Source organism: Salmo salar, unplaced genomic scaffold, assembly GCF_905237065.1.
Source record: "Salmo salar unplaced genomic scaffold, Ssal_v3.1, whole genome shotgun sequence".
Lineage (NCBI taxonomy): Eukaryota > Metazoa > Chordata > Actinopteri > Salmoniformes > Salmonidae > Salmo > Salmo salar.
In genome coordinates, this window is record NW_025547660.1 from 2,333 (window position 1) to 30,000 (window position 27,668).

At 46.7% G+C, this 27,668-nt stretch overlaps 1 protein-coding gene across 1 annotated transcript in view; it reads left to right on the plus strand.

Annotated features, from left to right (window-relative positions):
* Window positions 1-1,735: 1,735 nt before the first annotated feature.
* The window catches only part of LOC123732147 (threonylcarbamoyladenosine tRNA methylthiotransferase), a gene marked incomplete at its 5' end in the record, with an annotated part of 43,260 nt that continues 17,327 nt past the window's right edge, over window positions 1,736-27,668 (plus strand). Inside the window, 2 exons of the mRNA XM_045711494.1 lie at window positions 1,736-1,818; window positions 12,896-13,060. Coding sequence (XP_045567450.1) covers window positions 1,736-1,818; window positions 12,896-13,060 — 248 coding nt within the window. The remainder of the gene's footprint in view (window positions 1,819-12,895; window positions 13,061-27,668) is intronic.

Consider the following 27,668-nt stretch of genomic DNA (forward strand, 5'->3'; position numbering starts at 1 on the left):
TCTCTCTCTCTCTTTCTATCTAAGCATTAGGTATTTTTCCTTTGGAAGACAGAAGCACGGAGGCCCTTATAGACAATGGACATGCATATTGGAAGTCTGTCTGAGACTTAATAGGACGAGTGCAGGCCTCTCTCGTGTGTGTGTGTGTGTGTGTGTGTGTGTGTGTGTGTGTGTGTGTGTGTGTGTGTGTGTGTGTGTGTGTGTGTGTGTGTGTGTGTGTGTGTGTGTGTGTGTGTGTGTGTGTGTGTGTGTGCGTGTGTGGGTGTGTGTGTGTGTGCCCGTGTGTGTGTGCCGGTGTGGGCCGTGTGATTTAACACCAACATTCTGTAGAAAATTTGACGATTCTCCTTCCTTCAACATCCCCGGTCTCCATGGCAACCAGTTTCGAAGCAATTAGCTCGCTATCAGGAACTCTACATTCCTTAATTGGTTCATCACAGATGATATTAACTATAGAAGCCACATCATGGATTCTTTTTCATTTCATTTACTACACTAACAGATACTATTAAAACAAACTGACATGAGATAACGTCCTCTATTCTCTTTGAGGATTTGTTCCTTGTTTGATCTGTGTGTCTTTGGCAGAATGATTGGTAGTGTATGTGTGTTGGGTTGGTGACAGCCCTGGACACGTTGGTTTCTGCCTGTTGTAGCTAGTCCTCTCTCTTTCTATGTCATCTAATTAGCACATCTTCATGATGGGAACATATTCTCTTTCTGTGGGTGTGAAGAGACAGAGAGAGAGAGAGACATTAAAAACATCCAATTTCAGAACTTCGTTTGTGAGGTTTCGTTAAAATAGCACCTTTTTACGGGCTAATAAAAGAGATGTATTTATGCTGTGATCGCTAGACATTAAACAGCCTTGGGCTCAGATGGCACCCTATTCAGACATTAAACAGCCTTGATCTCAGATGGCACCCTATTCAGACATTAAACAGCCTTGATCTCAGATGGCACCCTATTCAGACATTAAACAGCCTTGGTCTCCAGATGGCACCCTATTCAGACATTAAACAGCCTTGATCTCAGATGGCACCCTATTCAGACATTAAACAGCATTGGGCTCAGATGGCACCCTATTCAGACATTAAACAGCCTTGATCTCAGATGGCACCCTATTCAGACATTAAACAGCCTTGATCTCAGATGGCACCCTATTCAGACATTAAACAGCCTTGATCTCAGATGGCACCCTATTCAGACATTAAACAGCCTTGATCTCAGATGGCACCTAGTCATGTTCCAGTTGAGATAGTCCTGGTCTGAGTCCAGTCATGTTCCAGTTGAGACAGTCCTGGTCTGAGTCCAGTCATGTTCCAGTTGAGACAGTCCTGGTCTGAGTCGCAGTCATGTTCCAGTTGAGACAGTCCTGGTCTGAGTCCAGTCATGTTCCAGTTGAGACAGTCCTGGTCTGAGTCCAGTCATGTTCCAGTTGAGACAGTCCTGGTCTGGAGTCCAGTCATGTTCCAGTTGAGACAGTCCTGGTCTGAGTCCAGTCATGTTCCAGTTGAGACAGTCCTGGTCTGAGTCCAGTCATGTTCCAGTTGAGACAGTCCTGGTCTGAGTCCAGTCATGTTCCAGTTGAGATAGTCCTGGTCTGAGTCCAGTTGAAATACTGTAGTCTCACTCTGCGTTTGTTCTCTCTCCTTATCATGTATAACATGAGCTTTGTATCAACTGTGGATAAAATAATGTTGTGTTAAAAGTGCCAGTCTTTCTTGTCTTTCAGATTGGGAGACCCAGCAGGTGCTTGTGACTGAGGAGTCCTTTGACGCCCAGTACTATGTGGCTCACAACAAATATTATGAGCAGGTAAGACACAGTGTTTCCTTCAACTCCCCTGCTACACCCCAGACAGGCATTTCACTACAGTTGAAGACCAGAACAGATCACATTAGAAGGTTTATATAGATGTAGTTTATAGAAGTCTGCTTATACACAACATCACCATGGAAACAATAGGTTTAACTGTCTGTACTGTTATACATGACATCACCATGGAAACAATAGGTTTGACTGTCTGTACTGTTATACACGACATCACCATGGAAACATTAGGTTTGAATGTCTGTACTGTTATACACGACATCACCATGGAAACATTAGGTTTGACTGTCTGTACTGTTATACACGACATCACCATGGAAACATTAGGTTTGACTGTCTGTACTGTTATACACGACATCACCATGGAAACATTAGGTTTGACTGTCTGTACTGTTATACACGACATCACCATGGAAACATTAGGTTTGACTGTCTGTACTGTTATACACGACATCACCATGGAAACAATAGGTTTAACTGTCTGTACTGTTATACGACATCACCATGGAAACATTAGGTTTGACTGTCTGTACTGTTATACACGACATCACCATGGAAACATTAGGTTTGACTGTCTGTACTGTTATACACGACATCACCATGGAAACATTAGGTTTGACTGTCTGTACTGTTATACACGACATCACCATGGAAACAATAGGTTTAACTGTCTGTACTGTTATACACGACATCACCATGGAAACATTAGGTTTGACTGTCTGTACTGTTATACTACGACATCACCATGGAAACAATAGGTTTAACTGTCTGTACTGTTATACACGACATCACCATGGAAACATTAGGTTTGACTGTCTGTACTGTTATACACGACATCACCATGGAAACATTAGGTTTGACTGTCTGTACTGTTATACACGACATCACCATGGAAACATTAGGTTTGACTGTCTGTACTGTTATACACGACATCACCATGGAAACAATAGGTTTAACTGTCTGTACTGTTATAACGACATCACCATGGAAACATTAGGTTTGACTGTCTGTACTGTTATACACGACATCACCATGGAAACAATAGGTTTAACTGTCTGTACTGTTATACTACGACATCACCATGGAAACATTTGGTTTGACTGTCCGTCCTCTTTATGCTCTTATCACAGAGAAATTACCAACCGGAATAACACGTTGGCTTTTATACAGGTGGCTACCACAGGTTAGCTTGTAATGCAGGTGGTTACCCCAGGTTAGCTTAGCTTGTAATGCAGGGGTTACCCCAGGTTAGCTTAGCTTGTAATGCAGGGGGTTACCCCAGGTTAGCTTAGCTTGTAATGCAGGTGGTTACCCCAGGTTAGCTTAGCTTGTAATGTAGGTGGTTACCCCAGGTTAGATTAGTCTGTGTGGGGTTAGATTGTAATGCAGGTAGTAGATTAGTCTGTGTGTGGTTAGCTTGTAATGTAGGTGGTTACCCCAGGTTAGCTTAGCTTGTAATGCAGGTGGTTACCCCAGGTTAGCTTAGCTTGTAATGCAGGTGGTTATCCCAGGTTAGCTTAGCTTGTAATGCAGGGGTTACCCCAGGTTAAGCTTAGCTTGTAATGCAGGTGGTTACCCCAGGTTAGCTTAGCTTGTAATGCAGGTGGTTACATCAGGTTAGCTTAGCTTGTAATGTAGGTGGTTACCCCAGGTTAGCTTAGCTTGTAATGCAGGTGGTTACCCCAGGTTAGCTTAGCTTGTAATGTAGGTGGTTACCCCAGGTTAGCTTAGCTTGTAATGCAGGTGGTTACCCCAGGTTAGCTTAGCTTGTAATGCAGGTGGTTACCCCAGGTTAGCTTAGCTTGTAATGCAGGTGGTTACATCAGGTTAGCTTAGCTTGTAATGCAGGTGGTTACCCCAGGTTGAGCTTAGCTTGTAATGCAGGTGGTTACATCAGGTTAGCTTAGCTTGTAATGCAGGTGGTTACCCCAGGTTAGCTTAGCTTGTAATGCAGGTGGTTACCCTTGGTTAGCTTAGCTTGTAATGCAGGTGGTTACCCTTGGTTAGCTTAGCTTGTAATGCAGGTGGTTACATCAGGTTAGCTTAGCTTGTAATGCAGGTGGTTACCCCAGGTTAGCTTAGCTTGTAATGCAGGTGGTTATCCCAGGTTAGCTTAGCTTATAATGCAGGTGGTTACCCTTGGTTAGCTTAGCTTGTAATGCGGTGGTTACCCCAGGTTAGCTTAGCTTGTAATGCAGGTGGTTACATCAGGTTAGCTTAGCTTGTAATGCAGGTGGTTACCCCAGGTTAGCTTAGCTTGTAATGCAGGTGGTTACATCAGGTTAGCTTAGCTTGTAATGCAGGTGGTTACCCCAGGTTAGCTTAGCTTGTAATGCAGGTGGTTACCCGTGGTTAGCTTAGCTTGTAATGCAGGTGGTTACCCTTGGTTAGCTTAGCTTGTAATGCAGGTGGTTACCTCAGGTTAGCTTAGCTTGTAATGCAGGTGGTTACCCCAGGTTAGCTCAGCTTGTAATGCAGGTGGTTACCCCAGTTTAGCTTAGCTTGTAATGTAGGTGGTTACCCCAGGTTAGCTTAGCTTGTAATGCAGGTGGTTACCCCAGGTTAGCTTAGCTTGTAATGTAGGTGGTTACCCCAGGTTAGCTTAGCTTGTAATGCAGGTGGTTACCCCAGGTTAGCTTAGCTTGTAATGCAGGTGGTTACCCCAGGTTAGCTTAGCTTGTAATGCAGGTGGTTACCCCAGGTTAGCTTAGCTTGTAATGCAGGTGGTTACCCCAGGTTAGCTTAGCTTGTAATGCAGGTGGTTATCCCAGGTTAGCTTAGCTTATAATGCAGGTGGTTACCCTTGGTTAGCTTAGCTTGTAATGCAGGTGGTTACCCCAGGTTAGCTTAGCTTGTAATGCAGGTGGTTACATCAGGTTAGCTTAGCTTGTAATGCAGGTGGTTACCCCAGGTTAGCTTAGCTTGTAATGCAGGTGGTTACATCAGGTTAGCTTAGCTTGTAATGCAGGTGGTTACCCCAGGTTAGCTTAGCTTGTAATGCAGGTGGTTACCCTTGGTTAACTTAGCTTGTAATGCAGGTGGTTACCCTTGGTTAGCTTAGCTTGTAATGCAGGTGGTTACCTCAGGTTAGCTTAGCTTGTAATGCAGGTGGTTACCCCAGGTTAGCTCAGCTTGTAATGCAGGTGGTTACCCCAGTTTAGCTTAGCTTGTAATGTAGGTGGTTACCCCAGGTTAGCTTAGCTTGTAATGCAGGTGGTTACCCCAGGTTAGCTTAGCTTGTAATGTAGGTGGTTACCCCAGGTTAGCTTAGCTTGTAATGCAGGTGGTTACCCCAGGTTAGCTTAGCTTGTAATGCAGGTGGTTACCCCAGGTTAGCTTAGCTTGTAATCAATCACCCTCCAGTCCTCCGTTTTGGCAACTGATAATAAGACTAATCTCCTGCTTATAATGTGCAAACATTCAGTCCAGCCTTCATCCTTCCAGCCTTCATCCTTCCAGCCTTTAGCCACATTCCAGCTGAAAATCCCACAGCACACTGCTGCACATGGCTTCAAAGCTTCCCTCCCTCCCTGTAAAAAAAATAACTTTCAAACATCCCTTCAAATAAATCAATTTACTCCTGTGTTAACAATCATCAAAACCATGTTTGAAGTTGTGCATTTTAAAAAGGGACGGGAAGAGAGCAGTGATACTTGTTCTCCCAGCTGGTCTTGTCTCTGGGCTATAAATGTAGTTACAACTGTCATCTAGTTTCTGTAGCTCCAGGTAGAATGTTGGTAGTTTGATCTTAGTCAAAGGGTTTTCCAAACCCACCCACCCCTCCAAAGGGATTTTTTTTTGGCATGCCCATCCTAAATCAGGGGCTGTCTAGAGGGCTGAGTACACAGTGACCGGTCTCTAGAAGTGCTGTTTTACTCTGCTTCTCTCCGAGGCAGCTGGAAACACATCTTTCTGTAACACACTGTGTGAATGGATGGATTCATATTCAACCATTACACCATAAAACCATGAGCCAACGCTTACAGCCCCATCCCTGACACCACATCACAGCATCCCGCTCTCTCTCTGTCTCTTTCTCTCTCTCTCTTTCTCTCTGTGTGTGTCTGTCTCTCTTTCTCTCTCTCTATTTCTCTCTGTGTCTCTCTTTCTCTATTCCTCTCTCTCTATCCCGCTCTCCCGCATTCTCTGTCTCTCTCTTTCTCTCTCTATTCCTCTCTCTCTATCCCGCTCTCTCGCTTTCTCTCTGTCTCTCTCTTTCGCTGTCTCTCGCTCTCTGTGTCTGTCTGTCTCTCTCTCTTTTCTCTGTCTGTCTCTCTTTCTCTTTCTCTTTCTCTGTCTCTCTGTCTCTCTCTTTCTCTCTGTCTCTCTCTTTCTCTGTCTCTCTGTCGCTCTCTCTTTCTCTGTTCTCTCTCTCTCTCTCTCTCCGTCTCCGTCTCTGTCTGTCTCGGTCTCTTGTTGTTTTCTGAGGCTGTTAAAAGGTACCACCACCACTCCTCCTGTCCTTGTATATTCTACAGACTGTGGTTCAGGGGAATATACACTCACCGGACAGTTTATTAGGTACACCCATCTAGTACCGGGTTGGACTCCCCTTTGCCTCCAGAACAGCCTACATTCTTCGGGGAATCCCAACTCTGCCATCAGCATGACGCAATAAGAAGCGGGATTCGTAAGACCAGGCGATGTTTTTCCTCTCCTCAGTTGTCCAGTGTTGGTGATGGCCAGCCCACTGGAGACACTTCTTGTTTTTAGCTGATAGGAGTGGAACCCAGTGTGGTAACTGCAATAGTCGCCCCTCCGTGACAAAATTCGACCACTGTTGTACTGTGCTGTTATTTGTCTGTTTGTGGCCCGTCTGTTAGCTTGCACGGTTCTTAGCCTTCTCCTTCCACCTCTCTCATCAACGAGCTGTTTTACAGAACTGCAGCTGATTGGATGTTTTGTGTTTGTCTCTCCGTTCTCTGTAAACTCTAGACATTGTCGTGTGTGAAAAGCCCAGGAATGCTTCCATTTCTGAGACACTGGATCCGACTCGCCTGGCACCCACGATCATACCGCGCTCAAAGTCGCTTAGGTCACTGGTTCTGCCCATTCTAACGTTCAATCTAACAGTAACTGAATGCCTTGATGCCTGTCTGCCTGCTTTATATAGCACGCCACGGCCACTTGACTTGTAGGAGTGATCCATTTTTGCGAACGGTGAGTGTACATATGTCTCAGAGCTAGTGGAGTCTGGAGCTGAGGTATTAGATGTGTCCCTTTGCCTGTGGCCTGTGCAGCAAAGTGATCTGTGCTTGTCTGACCCTGACCTGAACCCTAGCCACCTCTCCTTCCCTGGCGGGCATCATAAAGACAGCCTGCCTGCCACCCACCACAGAAGATCTGCCATTCCTGTCTTTCACTCTCCCTTCACTCTCCCTTCACTCTCCCTTCACTCTCCCTTCACCCTCCCTTCACTCTCCTCTCACTCTCCTCTCACTCTCCCTTCACCCTCCCTTCACTCTCCTCTCACTCTCCCGTCACTCTCCCTTCACTCTCCTCTCACTCTCCCGTCACTCTCCCCTCACACTCCTCTCACTCTCCTCTCACTCTCCCGTCACTCTCCCTTCACTCTCCCGTCACTCTCCTCTCACTCCCCCTCACTCTCCCCTCACTCTCCAGTCACTCTCCCGTCACTCTCCTTCACTCTCCTTTCACTGTTTTCACTCCTACAGGCTAAATTGGAGGACTTAGAATAAGGATTGGATAGAGAGGGAGACAGACAGTCTCCTCTCCTTGGCTGGGTGACCCCTGCTGAATAGCCCTGTGAGTTGAGGATGGTATCCGGAATATTCTCATTATGTCTCTGTTAAGAGTCTCTGGGCATTGTGACGGATGAATCCTCTCTCCTGCTGCTCTCCTGCTATTCAGCTGCACAGGAGAGGGGGAGAGTGTTAGAGAGAGGGGAGTGGAGAGTAAAGGAGAGAGGGGTGGGAGGAAGAGAGAGGGGGGGAGAAAGAGGTGGGGGGATGAGGGAGGGAGGGAGGGAGGGAGGGAGGGAGGGAGGGAGGGAGGAGGGAGGAGGGAGGGAGGGAGAAGGGTGGTGTACAAAGAGCTGCAGGGAATTATTAAGCTGTCGGAAGTGTCTTGCCATACCTGTTTCTTTAATGGTAAAGGAGAGAGTGTAGAGAGAGAGAGAGGAGTGTGTGCCTCTGTGTGGCTGTGTGTGGGGGGACATGTGCTGTGATCCCTAAAAGAAAGGAGACATGGCCAGCTACTCTGAACACTCAGCCCTCTGCAGATCAGGGGGCCAGACACAGTGATCTAACGTTGATCGCTCTGTTACCAGACCCAAACGACAGAGAGACATCTCTCCTCCCTCTGCTGCTCATCTAACGTGTTATAGGCTACTGTTTCATCTTCCATAGCAGAGCACTGTTTTCCCCCTGTTAGCCACTGTCTCTATCCCAATAAGACACTTTAGTCATCACCTTATGCTGACACAGAGTGTGTCTCTATGTGAGATTGTGTTCTGGTGTGTTTGAATAGACTGGATCCTCGTGTCAGGCCTTAACAAGCTTTTTTCATCATTTAATCAACTGGTAAAGGGCTGCCTTCGACCACCCAGTCCACACGCACCATCCCCTCTGTCCACTCCTATCATATAGACTCACCTGGTCACCAGCCCTATCATATAGACTCACCTGGTCACCAGCCCTATCATATAGACTCACCTGGTCACCAGCCCTATCATATAGACTCACCTGGTCACCAGCCCTATCATATAGTCTCACCTGGTCACCAGTCCTATCATATAGACTCACCTGGTCACCAGCCCTATCATATAGACTCACCTGGTCACCAGCCCTATCATATAGACTCACCTGGTCACCAGCCCTATCATATAGACTCACCTGGTCACCAGCCCTATCATATAGTCTCACCTGGTCACCAGTCCTATCATATAGACTCACCTGGTCACCAGCCCTATCATATAGACTCACCTGGTCACCAGCCCTATCATATAGACTCACCTGGTCACCAGCCCTATCATATAGACTCACCTGGTCACCAGCCCTATCATATAGACTCACCTGGTCACCAGCCCTATCATATAGACTCACCTGGTCACCAGCCCTATCATATAGACTCACCTGGTCACCAGCCCTATCATATAGTCTCACCTGGTCACCAGCCCTATCATATAGTCTCACCTGGCCTAATCTGGTAGAAGACTGATGCAGAAAACACACTAAGACATAAGGTGCATTGGGAAAGTATTCAGACCCCTAGACTTTTTCCACTTTTTCCACAAGTCTTGGGTATGACGCCACAAGCTTGGCACACCAGTTTTTCAGGAGTTTCACTCATTCTTCTCTGCAGATCCTCTCAAGCTCTGTCAGGTTGGATTGGAGCGTCGCTGCACAGCTATTTTCCGGTCTCTCCAGATATGTTAGATCAGATTCAAGTCCGGAATCTGGCTGGGCCACTCAAGGACTTTCAGAGACTTGTCCCAAAGCCACTAATGCATTGTCTTGGCTGTGTGCTTAGCATGATGTATTGATGTATTGTATTTGCATGATGCTGCCACCACCATGCTTCACCGTAGGGATGGTGCCAGGTTTCCTCCAGACGGGAAGCTTGGCATTCAGGCCAAAGATTTCAATCTTGGTTTCATCAGACCAGAGAATCTTGTTTCTGACGGTCTGAGAGTCTTTAGGAACCTTTTGGCAAACTCCAAGCGGGCTGTCATGTGCCTTTTACTGAGGAGTGGCTTCCATCTGGCCACTCTACCATAAAGGCCTGATTGGTGGAGAGCTGCAGAGAAGATTGTCCTTCTGGAAGGTTATCCCATCTCCACAGAGGAACTCTGGAGCTCTGTCAGAGTGACCATCGGGTTCTTGGTCACCTCCCTGACCAAGACCCTTTTCCCCCGATTGTTCTGTTTGGCCGGGCGGCCAGCCAGCTCCAGGAAGAGTCTTGGTGGTTCCAAACTTCTTCCATTTAAGAATGATGGAGGCCTTCAATGCTGCAGAAATGTTTTGGTACCCTTCCCCAGATCTGTGCCTCGACACAATCCTGTCTCGGAGCTCTACGGACAATTCCTTCAGCCTTATGGCTTGGTTTTTGCTCTGACATGCACTGTCAACTCTGGGACCTATATAGACAGATGTGTGCCTTTCCAAATCATGAAGAATCAATTTAATTTACCACAGATGGACTCCAATCAAGTTGTAGAAACATCTCAAGGATGATCAATGGAAACAGGATGCACCTGAGCTCAATCTCGAGTCTTATAGCAAAGGGTCTGAATATTTGTTCTCGCTTCGTCATTATGGGGTATTGTGATGTCATTATGGGGTATTGTGATGTCATTATGGGGTATTGTGTGTAGATTGCTGAGGATTTTTATTTTATTTTATCCATTTTAGAACAAGGCTGTAACGCAACAAAGTCAAGGGTTCTGAATACTTTCTGAGTACACTGTACATCCTTTACATAACCCATGTGGAAGGAAGGATCTTTTGTTGTCCAGCCACCCTTTGAGCGGGCATGAGAGCAGTACTACCTGGTAAGCTGGAGTTAACTACAACTCTGTCCACCGGAAACAGGTCCCAACAGTACCTCACACTAAATCACATAGATATGAGGATTCGGTCATGAGTGGCTCTACAATGTACATGGTATCCAATTATTTCTAAAGGAAACTCCTAAAGACTTGTTGTAGTTGTCAAGCACCAACCGCCTGCTTTCTGTTGAGTTGAGATGTGAAAGCTTGTCTCTCTCAGAACATGCCAACGTTTGACCTTGAGCGCTTTACATAATTGAATGAAAAAACAATTGTCACACTTAAGAATTTTAATTTAGAGACACAAAAGAATAAGACAATTAGGTGCAGCAGCGTTGGGGAAACACATTTATTTTCCAGTTAATTGAAAAGTAATTGTCTGATCCAGAGATATTCTCTATAGTGTAGAGTGTTGATAGAACATAATAGGGTCTTTCAGACATCTCCTCACCAAGCCTTCTGCCTTTCATTTCCCCACCTCCTCCTTTCCCCATCAACAGCACCCATTCCCTTATCAACAGCCCCCATTCCCTTATCAACAGCCCCCTCCCTTCCCCCATCAACAGCCCCATTCCCCCATCAATAGACCCACCTTCCCCCTCATCAACAGCCACCCTTCCCCCCATCAACAGCCCCCATTCCCTTATCAACAGCCCCTCCTTTCCCCCATCAACAGCCACCCTTCCCCCTCATCAACAGCCACCCTTCACCCCATCAACAGCCCCCATTCCCTTATCAACAGCCCCTTCCTTTCCCCCATCAACAGCCACCCTTCCCCCATCAACAGCCACCCTTCCCCCCATCAACAGCCACGCCTTCCCCCATCAACAGCCACCCCTTCCCCATCAACAGTCACCCCTTCCCCATCAACAGCCACCCTTCCCCCATCAACAGCCACCCTTCCCCATCAACAGTCACCCTTCCCCCATCAATAGCCACACCTTCCCCCCATCAACAGCCACCCCTTCCCCCATCAACAGCCACCCCTTCCCCATCAACAGTCACCCCTTCCCCATCAACAGCCACCCCTTCCCCCATCAACAGCCACCCCTTCCCCCATCAACAGCCACCCTTCCCCATCAACAGCCACCCCTTCCCCCATCAACAGCCACCCCTTCCCCCATCAACAGCCACCCTTCCACCATCAACAGCCACCCCTTCCCCATCAACAGCCACCCTTCCACCATCAACAGCCACCCTTCCCCCCCATCAACAGCCACCTTTCCCCATCAACAGCCACCCTTCCCTCATCAGGGGCGCTGTTGATGGTTGAAGGGGAGGGGGTGTTGAAGGGGGTTTAAATGCCAGGCTAATACCAACACCACTAACCAACCACAACATAATGAAAGCCATTACAACCCCAAACCCCTGTAGATTCATCTCCTCTGCACAGCATCTTTAATCCAATCGTGTGGAGGTTGGATCCAACTTTTCTATAGGACCTATTGCATATATAAGTGTGTGATCTCAGGGAGCAGCGGAGGAATGTGTTTGAAGGAACGGGGGTTATATCTGTCTTGGGAATACTGGGAATGCCACAGCGTTCTGAGCTGGAACACTAAGCCCCGTTCCCATACTCCAGGGGCTGCTAGGAGCAAGCTGTGCACACTAATGTGTAGTTTAACAATATATCCCCTGCTGTACTGTACTCCCATTGACTGGGACTGGAGGACAACTCTAAACCTTTTACTGGCATGTACTGGCATTTTATTAATTTGACCTTTATTTAACTAGGCAAGTCAGTTAAGAACAAATTCTAATTTACAATGACAGCCTAGGAACAGTGGGTTAACTGCCTTGTTCAGGTGCAGAACGACTTTTACCTTGTCAGCTCGGGGATTCGATCTAGCAACCTTTCGGTTTACTAGTCCAACTCTCTAAACACCTGCCGTCCCTACATTCTAACCACTAGGCTACCTGCCGTCCCTACACTCTAACCACTAGGCTACCTGCCGTCCCTACACTCTAACCACTAGGCTACCTGCCGGTCCCTACACTCTAACCACTAGGCTACCTGCCGTCCCTACACTCTAACCACTAGTCTACCTGCCGTCCCTACACTCTAACCACTAGTCTACCTGCCGCCCCTACACTCTAACCACTAGGCTACCTGCCTGCCCCTACACTCTAACCACTAGTCTACCTGCCGTCCCTACACTCTAACCACTAGTCTACCTGCCGTCCCTACACTCTAACCACTAGACTACCTGCCTGCCCCTACACTCTAACCACTAGTCTACCTGCCTGCCCCTACACTCTAACCACTAGGCTACCTGCCGTCCCTACACTCTAACCACTAGGCTACCTGCCTGCCCCTACACTCTAAACACTAGGCTACCTGTCGCCCCATGTCTCCTTGGCATCCACCACCACCAGGTGGTCCACATGACTTTAAGAAACCTCCGGTACTGTCCAGGTGTACTGTTACAACACTGAGCGGGTGGTGATCCATCACCTATTTTTACACCATGCTTCTCTGACAACAGTTTTTCCATGTTCAATGGATTTCACACATTGACCTCTAACCCCCATATTTCATATTTCCTGTGTCAGGTGCTTGTGCCCAAGAGGTCAGAGTTCAAGGGGAAGATGATTGAGGTGGAGATCTTCGAGGCAGGCAAACACTTCCTGAAGGGAAGACCGCTGGACGGCTCTGAAGTGTTCACTCCCTCCATCGCCGAGCCGCTGCAGAAGGGAGAGGTGTCTGGGCTAACTCAGGTAACCTATTCAATACGACTGTGTTTGTGTCCCTCTGTCAACTACTGGTAGAGCTACAGGAATGTGGAATATCTACAGCAAAGTTAGCAATGGAACAAACATACAGCAACATGGTTACATTCCATATAGGAACTGTTTTTTGTTGTTGTTCTGCTTGAAATAAAAGAGTCTTTCAAACCAGTTAGCAGGGTTACTTCAGGGCAGACATCACACTCTGAGTTGTTTCTCCAAGTTCCTCCAATATCTGTCTTTCTTCCAGGGAGCCAAAGTGCAAGGTGATTTGAAATGATTGGAAGCCATAACTACATGACTGCTATTACTATTAGTCCAGACCTGGAAATGACATTTCATTCACTGCCTCAATCCGCCTGAACACTATGTGAAGTCGTTCCTACTAATGCACTGTCACATCAATGGCCCTATTGAATTCAGCTAGAGGTTCAACTATTTTCTTTACAGGAGGCAGCTGGTAGGCCGAGCTATCTCAGGTCGTCAAAGAGCATGTCTTCCCATTGGCTTAGCAGGTTGAATAAAGGCAATACATGAATAAAATAATCACATGAACAGAAAAAGACATTATGAACAGGGGAGGAAGTCTACCATTCAGTCAGTGTGAAGGCAATAACTACCTGAATTAGTGTTGTCACGATACCAGTATGGCGATACTAGGAAGTAAAGGAAACGAAACAGGAAGCGGTCTAAATGTCTCGAGGAAAACCTTCTTAATGTTGGATTAAACAGCCTTCCTTATCTTGTCACCCAGAGTCACGTTTTGTTCATTTTGCAAGCTATAGCACACAGTATTTTACTAAAGTAGGTTTTAAAGGAGCTTAGATCTGAGTCTGCTTCATGTTTTCTTTTTAGCAGAGGGACATCTAGTATGGTAGTATGGTGACAACACTAATCTGAATAGATAAGACTAGTCCACTCTGGAGTGTCTGGTAGAATGAAGGACTTGATTTAGGCTCTCTAGAGATGCTTAAATGAAGCTGCTAGTGAAACTCTCCTCTCCTCTCTCAGCCTCGTTGACTATTGGTCTAAAGTAGTCCACTATATACAGTAGGGAATTGGGTGCCAGTCTGAACTCACAATGTGTCTGCTCCTAGGCCATCTGTTCCTCCCTACAATAGTTCTGAGATATAATTCATGGATGGGACAGACAGGCAGTAGGGCAGGCCACTCCATCTTTTAATCACTTTAATCACTGGTTTTGTAAATGGAACCTTAAGTACTATCTATCTGCCTGACAGGTTCTTCACTAGATGATGCCTTAAGTACTATCTATCTGCCTGACAGGTTCTTCACTAGATGATGCCTTAAGTACTATCTATCTGCCTGACAGGTCCTTCACTAGATGATGCCTTAAGTACTATCTATCTGCCTGACAGGTTCTTCACTAGATGATGCCTTAAGTACTATCTATCTGCCTGACAGGTCCTTCACTAGATGATGCCTTAAGTACTATCTATCTGCCTGACAGGTCCTTCACTAGATGATGCCTTAAGTACTATCTATCTGCCTGACAGGTCCTTCACTAGATGATGCCTTAAGTACTATCTATCTGCCTGACAGGTTCTTCACTAGATGATGCCTTAAGTACTATCTATCTGCCTGACAGGTCCTTCACTAGATGATGCCTTAAGTACTATCTATCTGCCTGACAGGTCCTTCACTAGATGATGCCTTAAGTACTATCTATCTACCTGACAGGTTCTTCACTAGATGATGCCTTAAGTACTATCTATCTGCCTGACAGGTGCAGGCTAAGATGTGGTCAGATCAGAGCCAGGGCTACCGGTACCGGTACAGAGTCAATGTGGAGGCTATATACAGGGGGTACCGGTACAGAGTCAATGTGGAGGCTATATACAGGAGGTACCGGTACAGAGTCAATGTGGAGGCTATATACAGGGGGTACCGGTACAGAGTCAATGTGGAGGCTATATACAGGGGGTACCGGTACAGAGTCAATGTGGAGACTATATACAGGGGGTACCGGTACAGAGTCAATGTGGAGGCTATATACAGGGGGTACCAGTACAGAGTCAATATGCGGGGGGCACCGGTATTGAGGTAATATGTACATGTAGGTAGAGTTATTAAAGTGACAATGTATAGATAATAACAGAGAGTAGCAGCAATGTAAGGGGGGGACGGGGACAATGCAAATAGTCTGGGTAGCCATTTGATTAGATGTTCAGGAGTCGTATGGCTTCGGGGTACCATATAGAGAATAGGGTGCCATTTCAGACACTATATGGAGAGTAGGGAGCCATTTCAGGCACTATATAGAGAATAGGGTGCCATTTCAGACACTATATGGAGAATAGGGTGCCATTTCAGACACGTCCAAGTGTTATTTATAAGGTTCGCTTTTTACAGAGAGAAAAGAGTGTTGGTGTTGAACTTTAAAACCATGATGTCATAGCATGAGAGAGAGCCTGATGGTTTGTTGGTTGGTGAATGTGGGTGATGGCTGGCTGCCAGACTCTCTGACCTCGTCCCAAATAGCACCCTATTCCCTATATCGGCACTACTTTTGACCAGTGCCCATATGGAATAGGGTGCCATTCAGGATGCAGACTTTAACTTTATGTTCTGTTCCTGCCACAGCACTGCCCGGCTACAGCTCGGCTGTAAAACCTGATGGAGTGTGAAATTAAAATGTGTATCACATTTCTGAGCATCATTTGATGTCCTTTCCTGCAGTACAAATGTTCAGGAGCTGCTCCCGTGAAAAATAACACTGAGCTCCCAGATTAACATACGCAAGAAAAATAGTGACAGTTTAGCCAGCCGTATAATTTCTAAATTGCTCATCGAGAACCCTCACTCATCTCTGTCTCTCCCTCTCTCTGTCTCTGTCTCTCACTCTCTCTCTCTGTCTCTCTGTGTCTCTGTCTCTCCCTCTCTCTGTCTCTCTCTCTCTCTCTCTCTCTCTCTCTCTCTCTCTCTCTCTCTCTCTCTCTCTCTCTCTCTCTCTCTCTCTCTCTCTCTCTCACTCTCTCTCTCTCTCTCTCTCTCTACTCTCTCTCTCTCTCTCTCTCTCTCTCTCTCTCGCTTCCTAGGGGCTTTAGGCAATTAATAATATTTCCATAATATCTGTTTTGTTTAAAAGGGGTTTACAGCGGAGTGGGGCGCAGTAAGTGGGATGGTTGTATGATAGTGCTTCAGCTCAGTGAGTGAACAGGAATCTCACAGTGCAGGTGTTTTTAGTGACAGTCAGGTTGGACAGGAATCTCACAGTGCAGGTGTTTTTAGTGACAGTCAGGTTGGACAGGAATCTCACAGTGCAGGTGTTTTTAGTGACAGTCAGGTTGGACAGGAATCTCACAGTGCAGGTGTTTTTAGTGACAGTCAGGTTGGACAGGAATCTCACAGTGCAGGTGTTTTTAGTGACAGTCAGGTTGGACAGGAATCTCACAGTGCAGGGTGTTTTTAGTGACAGTCATGTTGGACAGGAATCTCACAGTGCAGGTGTTTTTAGTGACAGTCAGGTTGGACAGGAATCTCACAGTGCAGGTGTTTTTAGTGACAGTCAGGTTGGACAGGAATCTCACAGTGCAGGTGTTTTTAGTGACAGTCAGGTTGGACAGGAATCTCACAGTGCAGGTGTTTTTAGTGACAGTCAGGTTGGACAGGCAGCAAAGGGAAAAGTCTATGACTGTACCAGGGATTTATAAAAGCTGACATGAGAGAGGTCTTGGTCAAAACAGAGACATTATGAAAGGAAATAAGACAGCATTCAGTTAGTCTTGTCCTCGAGGAGCTTGTGGACTAAACCATCTGACCTGAAGATGTGTGGACTCTCCAGGTGTTAGAACTCTCCTTGTTCTTCATGCTCATTACATTCCTGTTGCTGTGTGTTCCACTAACAGCTGACCATTAGCTCAAGGACCAGCAGATACCGTAGCTACAACCAACCAGATAAACTCAGCAAAAAAAAGAAACGTCCTCTCACTGTCAACTGTGTTTGTTTTCAGCAAACTTAACATGTGCAAATATTTGTATGAACATAAGATTCAACAACTGAGACATAAATTGAACAAGTTCCACAGACATGTGGCTAACAGATATGGAATAATGTGTTCCTGAACAAAGGGGGGAGTAACAGTCAGTATCTGGTGTGGCCACCAGCTGCATTAAGTACTGCAGTGCATCTCCTCCTCATGGACTGCACCAGATTTGCCAGTTCTTGCTGTGAGATGTTACCCCACTCTTCCACCAAGGCACCTGCAAGTTCCCGGCCATTTCTGGGGGGAATGGCCCTAGCCCTCACCCTCCGATCCAACAGGTCCCAGACGTGCTCAATGGGATTGAGATCCGGGCTCTTCGCTGGCCATGGCAGAACACTGACATTCCAGTCTTGCAGGAAATCATTCACAGAACGAGCAGTATGGCTGGTGGCATTGTCATGCTGGAGGGTCATGTCAGGATGAGCCTGCAGGAGGGCACCACATGAGGGAGGAGGATGTCTTCCTGTAACGCACAGCGTTGAGATTGCCTGCAATGACAACAAGCTCAGTCCGATGATGCTGTGACACACCGCCCCAGACCATGACGGACCCTCCACCTCCAAATCAATCCTGCTCTGGAGTACAGGCCTCGGTGTAACGCTCATTCCTTCGATGATAAACGTGAATCCGACCATCACACCTGGTGAGACAAAACCGCGACTCGTCAGTGAAGACCACTTTTTGCCAGTCCTGTCTGGTCCAGCGACGGTGGGTTTGTGCCCATAGGCGACGTTGTTGCCGGTGATGTCTGGTGAGGACTTGCCTTACAACAGGCCTACAAGCCCTCAGTCCAGCCTCTCTCAGCCTATTGCGGACAGTCTGAATACTGATGGAGGGATTGTGCGTTCCTGGTGTAACTCGGGCAGTTGTTGTTGCCATCCTGTACCTGTCCCGCAGGTATGATGTTCGGATGTACCGATCCTGTGCAGGTGTTGTTACACGTCGTCTGCCACTGCGAGGACGATCAGCTGTGTTTTTCAGAGGCAGTAGAAAGATCTCTTTAGTGTCCAAAGTTTTCATTACTGTGACCTTTATTGCCTACCGTCTGTAAGCTGTTAGTGTCTTAACGACCATTCCACAGGTGCATGTTAATTAATTGTTTATGGTTCATTGAACAAGCATGGGAAACAGTGTTTAAACACTGTGAAGATATTTGGATTTTTACGAATTATCTTTGAAAGACAGGGTCTTTAGCTACAACCATACCTATTAGTTAGAGGACTATGGCAGCTAGCTACAACCATACCTATTAGTTAGAGGACTATAGCAGCTAGCTGCAACCATACCTATTAATTAGAGGACTATAGCAGCTAGCTTCAACTGTACCTATTAGTTAGAGGACTATAGCAGCTAGCTACAACCATACCTATTAGTTAGAGGACTATAGCAGCTAGCTGCAACCATACCTATTAATTAGAGGACTATAGCAGCTAGCTTCAACTGTACCTATTAGTTAGAGGACTATCGCAGCTAGTTACAACTGTGCCTATTAGTTAGAGGACTATAGCAGTTAGCTTCAACTGTACCTATTAGTTAGAGGACTATAGCAGCTAGCTACAACTGTACATAGATGACTATAGCAGCTAGCTACAACTGTACCTATTAGTTAGAGGACTATAGCAGCTAGCTTCAACTGTACCTATTAGTTAGAGGACTATAGCAGCTAGCTACAACCATACCTATTAGTTAGAGGACTATAGCAGCTAGCTACAACCATACCTATTAGTTAGAGGACCAGCTAGGTACAACCATACCTATTAGTTAGAGAACTATAGCAGCTAGCTACAGCCATACCTATTAATTAGAGGACTATAGCAGTTAGCTAAAACCATACCTATTAGTTAGAGGACTATAGCAGCTAGCTGCAACCATACCTATTAATTAGAGGACTATAGCAGCTAGCTGCAACCATACCTATTAATTAGAGGACTATAGCAGCTAGCTTCAACTGTACCTATTAGTTAGAGGACTATAGCGGCTAGCTACAACCATACCTATTAGTTAGAGGACTATAGCAGCTAGCTACAACCATACCTATTATTTAGAGGACTATAGCAGCTAGCTACAACCATACCTATTAGTTAGAGGACTATAGCAGCTAGCTACAACCATACCTATTAGTTAGAGGACTATAGCAGCTAGCTACAACCATACCTATTAGTTAGAGAACTATAGCAGCTAGCTACAACTGTACCTATTAGTTAGAGGACTATCGCAGCTAGCTACAACCATATCTATTAGTTAGAGGACTATAGCAGCTAGCTACAACCATACCTATTAGTTAGAGGACTGTAGCAGCTAGCTACAACCATACCTATTAGTTAGAGGACCAGCTAGGTACAACCATACCTATTAGTTAAAGGACTATAGCAGCTAGCTACAACCATACCTATTAGTTAGAGGACCAGCTAGGTACAACCATAACTATTAGTTAGAGGACTATAGCAGCTAGCTACAACCATACCTATTAGTTAGAGGACTATAGCAGCTAGCTACAACTGTACCTAAAGGACTATAGCAGTTAGCTACAACTGTACCTATTAGTTAGAGGACTATAGCAGCTAGCTACAACCATACCTATTAGTTAGAGGACTATAGCAGTTAGCTTCAACTGTACCTATTAGTTAGAGGACTATAGCAGCTAGCTACAACCATACCTATTAGTTAGAGGACTATAGCAGCTAGCTACAACCATACCTATTAGTTAGAGGACTATAGCAGTTAGCTTCAACTGTACCTATTAGTTAGAGGACTATTGCAGCTAGCTACAGCCATACCTATTAGTTAGAGTACTATAGCAGCTTGCCTCAGCCATACCTATTAGTTAGAGGACTATAGCAGCTAGCTACAACCATACCTATTAGTTAGAGGACTATAGCAGCTAGCTACAACCATACCTATTAGTTAGAGGACTATAGCAGCTAGCTACAACCATACCTATTAGTTAGAGGACTATAGCAGCTAGCTCAACCGTCCTGCCAGGCAGTAAACAGCCTCTGACGCCTCTTAAGTGAACCTGTTTAGCTCCAGAAAGGGTTTCTCTGTCCCAAATTACACCCTATTCCCTATGTAGTGCACCACTGCAGACCGGAGGCCTCTGGTCAAAATACTTCTGTCCCTGGTCAAAGTACTTCAACGTAGTGAACTATGTAGTGTGCCATTTGGGATGCAACCTCTCTCTCCTTTCCTCTTGACTATTGAAAACCACAGCTGTTTATCACTGGGAGTGACACAATGTGGCAGGGTTTTCACCGCAATTACATGTCCTACACAGCGCTAAGCTATTAGCTGCCTGTTCCATCATGGACGGAAACCCATTATACACATTCACAAGCTCTCTCTACAAACACACACACTTTAACGCACGCACACACACACACACGGACACAGTGTACGGCACGGGTACCAGATAGGACAGGAGAATTACACCAGATAGGACAGGCTAAATACACCAGATAGGACAGGAGAAATACACCAGATAGGACAGGAGGAATACACCAGATAGGACAGGAGAATTACACCAGATAAGACAGGAGAATTACACCAGATAAGACAGGAGAATTACACCAGATAGGACAGGAGAATTACACCAGATAGGACAGGAGAATTACACCAGATAAGACAGGAGAATTACACCAGATAAGACAGGAGAATTACACCAGATAAGACAGGAGAATTACACCAGATAAGACAGGAGAATTACACCAGATAGGACAGGAGATTTACACCAGATAAGACAGGAGAATTACACCAGATAAGACAGGAGAATTACACCAGATAGGACAGGAGAATTACACCAGATAAGACAGGAGAATTACACCAGATAAGACAGGAGAATTACACCAGATAGGACAGGAGATTTACACCAGATAAGACAGGAGAATTACACCAGATAAGACAGGAGAATTACACCAGATAGGACAGGAGTATTACACCAGATAGGACAGGAGAATTACACCAGATAGGACAGGAGTATTACACCAGATAGGACAGGAGTATTACACCAGATAGGACAGGAGAATTACACCAGATAAGACAGGAGAATTACACCAGATAGGACAGGAGTATTACACCAGATAGGACAGGAGAATTCCACCAGATAAGACAGGAGAATTACACCAGATAGGACAGGAGAATTACACCAGATAGGACAGGAGAATTACACCAGATAGGACAGGAGAATTCCACCAGATAAGACAGGATTACACCAAATAAGACAGGAGAATTACACCAGATAAGACAGGATTTAACAGGATGCCAGTGTATAGACTCTAGCATTGGAGTAATATGATAAAATGTTTTGGTTGTAGTCCAGATTCTAGCAGACGTATTTAGCACTAGGTGAGGTTTATCTAGTGTCTTATGCGTGTAGCCGGAGAGAGTAGACCGCCATTTGTAACGCACCCCTTGTCTCACAGTCCTTCTGTCATGTGGGATGAAACACGGCAAGCTGTCAGTGGCCCTTTTGACGAGGGAGGAGGAGGAGGAGGAGAGGGCTTCAATTGGACCCCATTTATGTCCTCCTCTCTCCTGCTTCTAGACCTTATCAGCCATGATGACTAGCAGGTTGGAAGACACACTTTACCCTGTCTGTTGATCTGTCATACAAGCCCATGCAGAGCCGTGATTACAGGTCTAACAGAGATGCCTCATGGTATTGATGTTGAATGGAGCAGGAGGGTTTGGGATATGGGAAAGCTAAGTGGTGTGTTGTTGCTGCTTATTTCACCACGAAGATGAAAGGGTTGTGGGATGGTCCACCTTGCCATGTATGGAAGAGCAGCTGGGTCAACCTTTAGATTCACGGTAAGAGAAGTAGTAGAGATGAATGGTTATTGATATTCACATTGTCGGTAGGGAAGGCTACTTACTCTGAGGTGGACCAAGTCCATGTCTCGTGTTCATATAGTCAACAACATCTCTACAGCTACAAACTTAAGCATTTCGCTGCATCTTGCGGTAACATCTGCATATCTGGGTTCGTGACCAATTAACTTTGATTTGATTTAGCTTGCTATTTCAACTTCTGGTCATTTCAGTTTGAAAGCAGAAAACCCACACCTGATTTGGGCAGGTGCAGGATGGTAAAACACAAAAGACACCCGCTACTGTCCACCAAAATAAAAAGTCTGGACTGTAAGGAAGCAATTAATATTCACTCCACTTCTGGTCGTTGTCAAGCCACAGTCTTTCTCTACCTGTCTTTATCTGTCCCTAGACTCCCCTAACTATAACCCTTATCTACCTGTCTTTATCTGTCCCTAGACTCCCCTAACCCTTTCTCTACCTGTCCTCCTATCCCTAGACTCCCCCTAACCCTTTCTCTACCTGTCCTCCTATCCCTAGACTCCCCTAACCCTTTCTCTACCTGTCCTCCTATCCCTAGACTCCCCTAACCCTTTCTCTACCTGTCATCCTATCCCTAGACTCCCCTAACCCTTTCTCTACCTGTCCTCCTATCCCTAGACTCCCCCTAACCCTTTCTCTACCTGTCCTCCTATCCCTAGACTCCCCTAACCCTTTCTCTACCTGTCATCCTATCCCTAGACTCCCCCTAACCCTTTCTCTACCTGTCCTCCTATCTCTAGACTCTCCCTAACCCTTTCTCTACCTGTCCTCCTATCCCTAGACTCCCCCTAACCCTTTCTCTACCTGTCCTCCTATCTCTAGACTCCCCCTAACCCTTTCTCTACCTGTCCTCCTATCCCTAGACTCTCCTAACCCTTTCTCTACCTGTCCTCCTATCCCTAGACTCCCCCTAACCCTTTCTCTACCTGTCCTCCTATCCCTAGACTCCCCCTAACCCTTTCTCTACCTGTCCTCCTATCTCTAGACTCCCCTAACCCTTTCTCTACCTGTCCTCCTATCTCTAGACTCCCCTAACCCTTTCTCTACCTGTCCTCCTATCCCTAGACTCCCCCTAACCCTTTCTCTACCTGTCCTCCTATCCCTAGACTCCCCCTAACCCTTTCTCTACCTGTCCTCCTATCCCTAGACTCCCCTAACCCTTTCTCTACCTGTCCTCCTATCTCTAGACTCTCCTAACCCTTTCTCTACCTGTCCTCCTATCCCTAGACTCCCCTAACCCTTTCTCTACCTGTCCTCCTATCCCTAGACTCCCCTAACCCTTTCTCTACCTGTCCTCCTATCCCTAGACTCCCCTAACCCTTTCTCTACCTGTCAACCCTCATGATGACATCATTGTGTTCTGAACCCAGTAGAGAACCTTGTCATTGGTTCAGACTGGTAGTCAGTTTGTGACTGATGCTGTCTGTTCAAACTGCTGTGAAACAAGCTGGGCCTATTTATGTTTTGTGTTGCCACTATCTGTACGTGTACACACACACACACACACACACACACACACACACACACACACACACACACACACACACACACACACACACACACACACACACACACACACACACACACACACAAAAATGCTCTGTCTGTTTGCGTAAGATCAAAACACACTTTTCCATGACGATGTGTCTGTGTGGGGACTGACTGGAGACTTTACCATGACGATGTGTCTGTGTGGGGACTGACTGGAGACTTTACCATGACGATGTGTCTGTGTGGGGACTGACTGGAGACTTTACCATGACGATGTGTCTGTGTGGGGACTGACTGGAGACTTTACCATGATGATGTGTCTGTGTGGGGACTGACTGGAGACTTTACCATGACGATGTGTCTGTGTGGGGAGACTGACTGGAGACTTTACCATGACGATGTGTCTGTGTGGGGAGACTGACTGGAGACTTTACCATGACGATGTGTCTGTGTGGGGACTGACTGTAGACTTTACCATGATGATGTGTCTGTGTGGGGACTGACTGGAGACTTTACCATGACGATGTGTCTGTGTGGGGAGACTGACTGGAGACTTTACCATGATGATGTGTCTGTGTGGGGACTGACTGTAGACTTTACCATGACGATGTGTCTGTGTGGGGACTGACTGGAGACTTTACCATGACGATGTGTCTGTGTGGGGACTGACTGGAGACTTTACCATGATGATGTGTCTGTGTGGGGACTGACTGGAGACTTTACCATGATGATGTGTCTGTGTGGGGACTGACTGGAGACTTTACCATGACGATGTGTCTGTGTGGGGACTGACTGGAGACTTTACCATGACGATGTGTCTGTGTGGGGACTGACTGGAGACTTTACCATGATGATGTGTCTGTGTGGGGACTGACTGGAGACTTTACCATGATGATGTGTCTGTGTGGGGACTGACTGGAGACTTTACCATGACGATGTGTCTGTGGGGACTGACTGGAGACTTTACCATGACGATGTGTCTGTGTGGGGAGACTGACTGGAGACTTTACCATGACGATGTGTCTGTGTGGGGACTGACTGGAGACTTTACCATGATGATGTGTCTGTGTGGGGAGACTGACTGGAGACTTTACCATGACGATGTGTCTGTGTGGGGAGACTGACTGTAGACTTTACCATGATGATGTGTCTGTGTGGGGACTGACTGGAGACTTTACCATGATGATGTGTCTGTGTGGGGACTGACTGGAGACTTTACCATGATGATGTGTCTGTGTGGGGACTGACTGGAGACTTTACCATGATGATGTGTCTGTGTGGGGACTGACTGGAGACTTTACCATGATGATGTGTCTGTGTGGGGACTGACTGGAGACTTTACCATGATGATGTGTCTGTGTGGGGACTGACTGGAGACTTTACCATGATGATGTGTCTGTGTGGGGACTGACTGGAGACTTTACCATGATGATGTGTCTGTGTGGGGACTGACTGGAGACTTTACCATGATGATGTGTCTGTGTGGGGACTGACTGGAGACTTTACCATGACGATGTGTCTGTGTGGGGACTGACTGGAGACTTTACCATGATGATGTGTCTGTGTGGGGACTGACTGGAGACTTTACCATGACGATGTGTCTGTGTGGGGACTGACTGGAGACTTTACCATGACGATGTGTCTGTGGGGGGACTGACTGGAGACTTTACCATGACGATGTGTCTGTGTGGGGACTGACTGGAGACTTTACCATGATGATGTGTCTGTGTGGGGACTGACTGGAGACTTTACCATGACGATGTGTCTGTGTGGGGACTGACTGGAGACTTTACCATGATGATGTGTCTGTGTGGGGACTGACTGGAGACTTTACCATGACGATGTGTCTGTGTGGGGACTGACTGGAGACTTTACCATGATGATGTGTCTGAGTGGGGACTGACTGGAGACTTTACCATGATGATGTGTCTGTGTGGGGACTGACTGGAGACTTTACCATGAAGATGTGTCTGTGTGGGGACTGACTGGAGACTTTACCATGACGATGTGTCTGTGGGGGACTGACTGGAGACTTTACCATGATGATGTGTCTGTGTGGGGACTGACTGGAGACTTTACCATGACGATGTGTCTGTGTGGGGACTGACTGGAGACTTTACCATGATGATGTGTCTGTGTGGGGACTGACTGGAGACTTTACCATGACGATGTGTCTGTGTGGGGAGACTGACTGGAGACTTTACCATCACGATGTGTCTGTGTGGGGACTGACTGGAGACTTTACCATGACGATGTGTCTGTGTGGGGACTGACTGGAGACTTTACCATGACGATGTGTCTGTGGGGACTGACTGGAGACTTTACCATGACGATGTGTCTGTGTGGGGACTGACTGGAGACTTTACCATGATGATGTGTCTGTGTGGGGACTGACTGGAGACTTTACCATGATGATGTGTCTGTGTGGGGACTGACTGGAGACTTTACCATGATGATGTGTCTGTGTGGGGACTGACTGGAGACTTTACCATGATGATGTGTCTGTGTGGGGACTGACTGGAGACTTTACCATGACGATGTGTCTGTGTGGGGACTGACTGGAGACTTTACCATGACGATGTGTCTGTGTGGGGACTGACTGGAGACTTTACCATGACGATGTGTCTGTGGGGACTGACTGGAGACTTTACCATGACGATGTGTCTGTGTGGGGACTGACTGGAGACTTTACCATGATGATGTGTCTGTGTGGACTGACTGGAGACTTTACCATGACGATGTGTCTGTGTGGGGAGACTGACTGGAGACTTTACCATGATGATGTGTCTGTGTGGGGAGACTGACTGGAGACTTTACCATGACGATGTGTCTGTGTGGGGACTGACTGGAGACTTTACCATGACGATGTGTCTGTGGGGACTGACTGGAGACTTTACCATGACGATGTGTCTGTGTGGGGACTGACTGGAGACTTTACCATGACGATGTGTCTGTGTGGGGAGACTGACTGGAGACTTTACCATGACGATGTGTCTGTGTGGGGAGACTGACTGGAGACTTTACCATGATGATGTGTCTGTGTGGGGACTGACTGGAGACTTTACCATGACGATGTGTCTGTGTGGGGACTGACTGGAGACTTTACCATGACGATGTGTCTGTGGGGGGACTGACTGGAGACTTTACCATGACGATGTGTCTGTGTGGGGACTGACTGGAGACTTTACCATGATGATGTGTCTGTGTGGGGACTGACTGGAGACTTTACCATGACGATGTGTCTGTGTGGGGACTGACTGGAGACTTTACCATGACGATGTGTCTGTGTGGGGACTGACTGGAGACTTTACCATGATGATGTGTCTGTGTGGGGACTGACTGGAGACTTTACCATGACGATGTGTCTGTGTGGGGACTGACTGGAGACTTTACCATGACGATGTGTCTGTGTGGGGACTGACTGGAGACTTTACCATGACGATGTGTCTGTGTGGGGACTGACTGGAGACTTTACCATGATGATGTGTCTGTGTGGGGACTGACTGGAGACTTTACCATGACGATGTGTCTGTGTGGGGACTGACTGGAGACTTTACCATGACGATGTGTCTGTGTGGGGAGACTGACTGGAGACTTTACCATGACGATGTGTCTGTGTGGGGACTGACTGGAGACTTTACCATGATGATGTGTCTGTGTGGGGACTGACTGGAGACTTTACCATGACGATGTGTCTGTGTGGGGAGACTGACTGGAGACTTTACCATGACGATGTGTCTGTGTGGGGACTGACTGGAGACTTTACCATGACGATGTGTCTGTGTGGGGACTGACTGGAGAGGCAACAGCAGAGTTGCACAGCAAATATGTCCTTCTAATGCTCCCGTGTGTGTGTGTGTGTGTGTGTGTGTGTGTGTGTGTGTGTGTGTGTGTGTGTGTGTGTGTGTGTGTGTGTGTGTGTGTGTGTGTGTGTGTGTGTGTGTGTTCGTTCTTCCAATAACTGCTCTGGCTAGGTTGTTATGTCTGTCTGTACCTGGAAGAGTCCAGCAAATCAGACAGGACAACAACAGTCTGGTGACCCAGTGCATAATCAGACAGGACAACAAAAGACTGGTGATCTCAGTGACCCAGTACATAATCAGACAGGACAACAAAAGACTGGTGATCTCAGTGACCCAGTACATAATCAGACAGGACAACAAAAGACTGGTGAGCTCAGTGACCCAGTACATAATCAGACAGGACAACAAAAGACTGGTGATCTCAGTGACCCAGTACATAATCAGACAGGA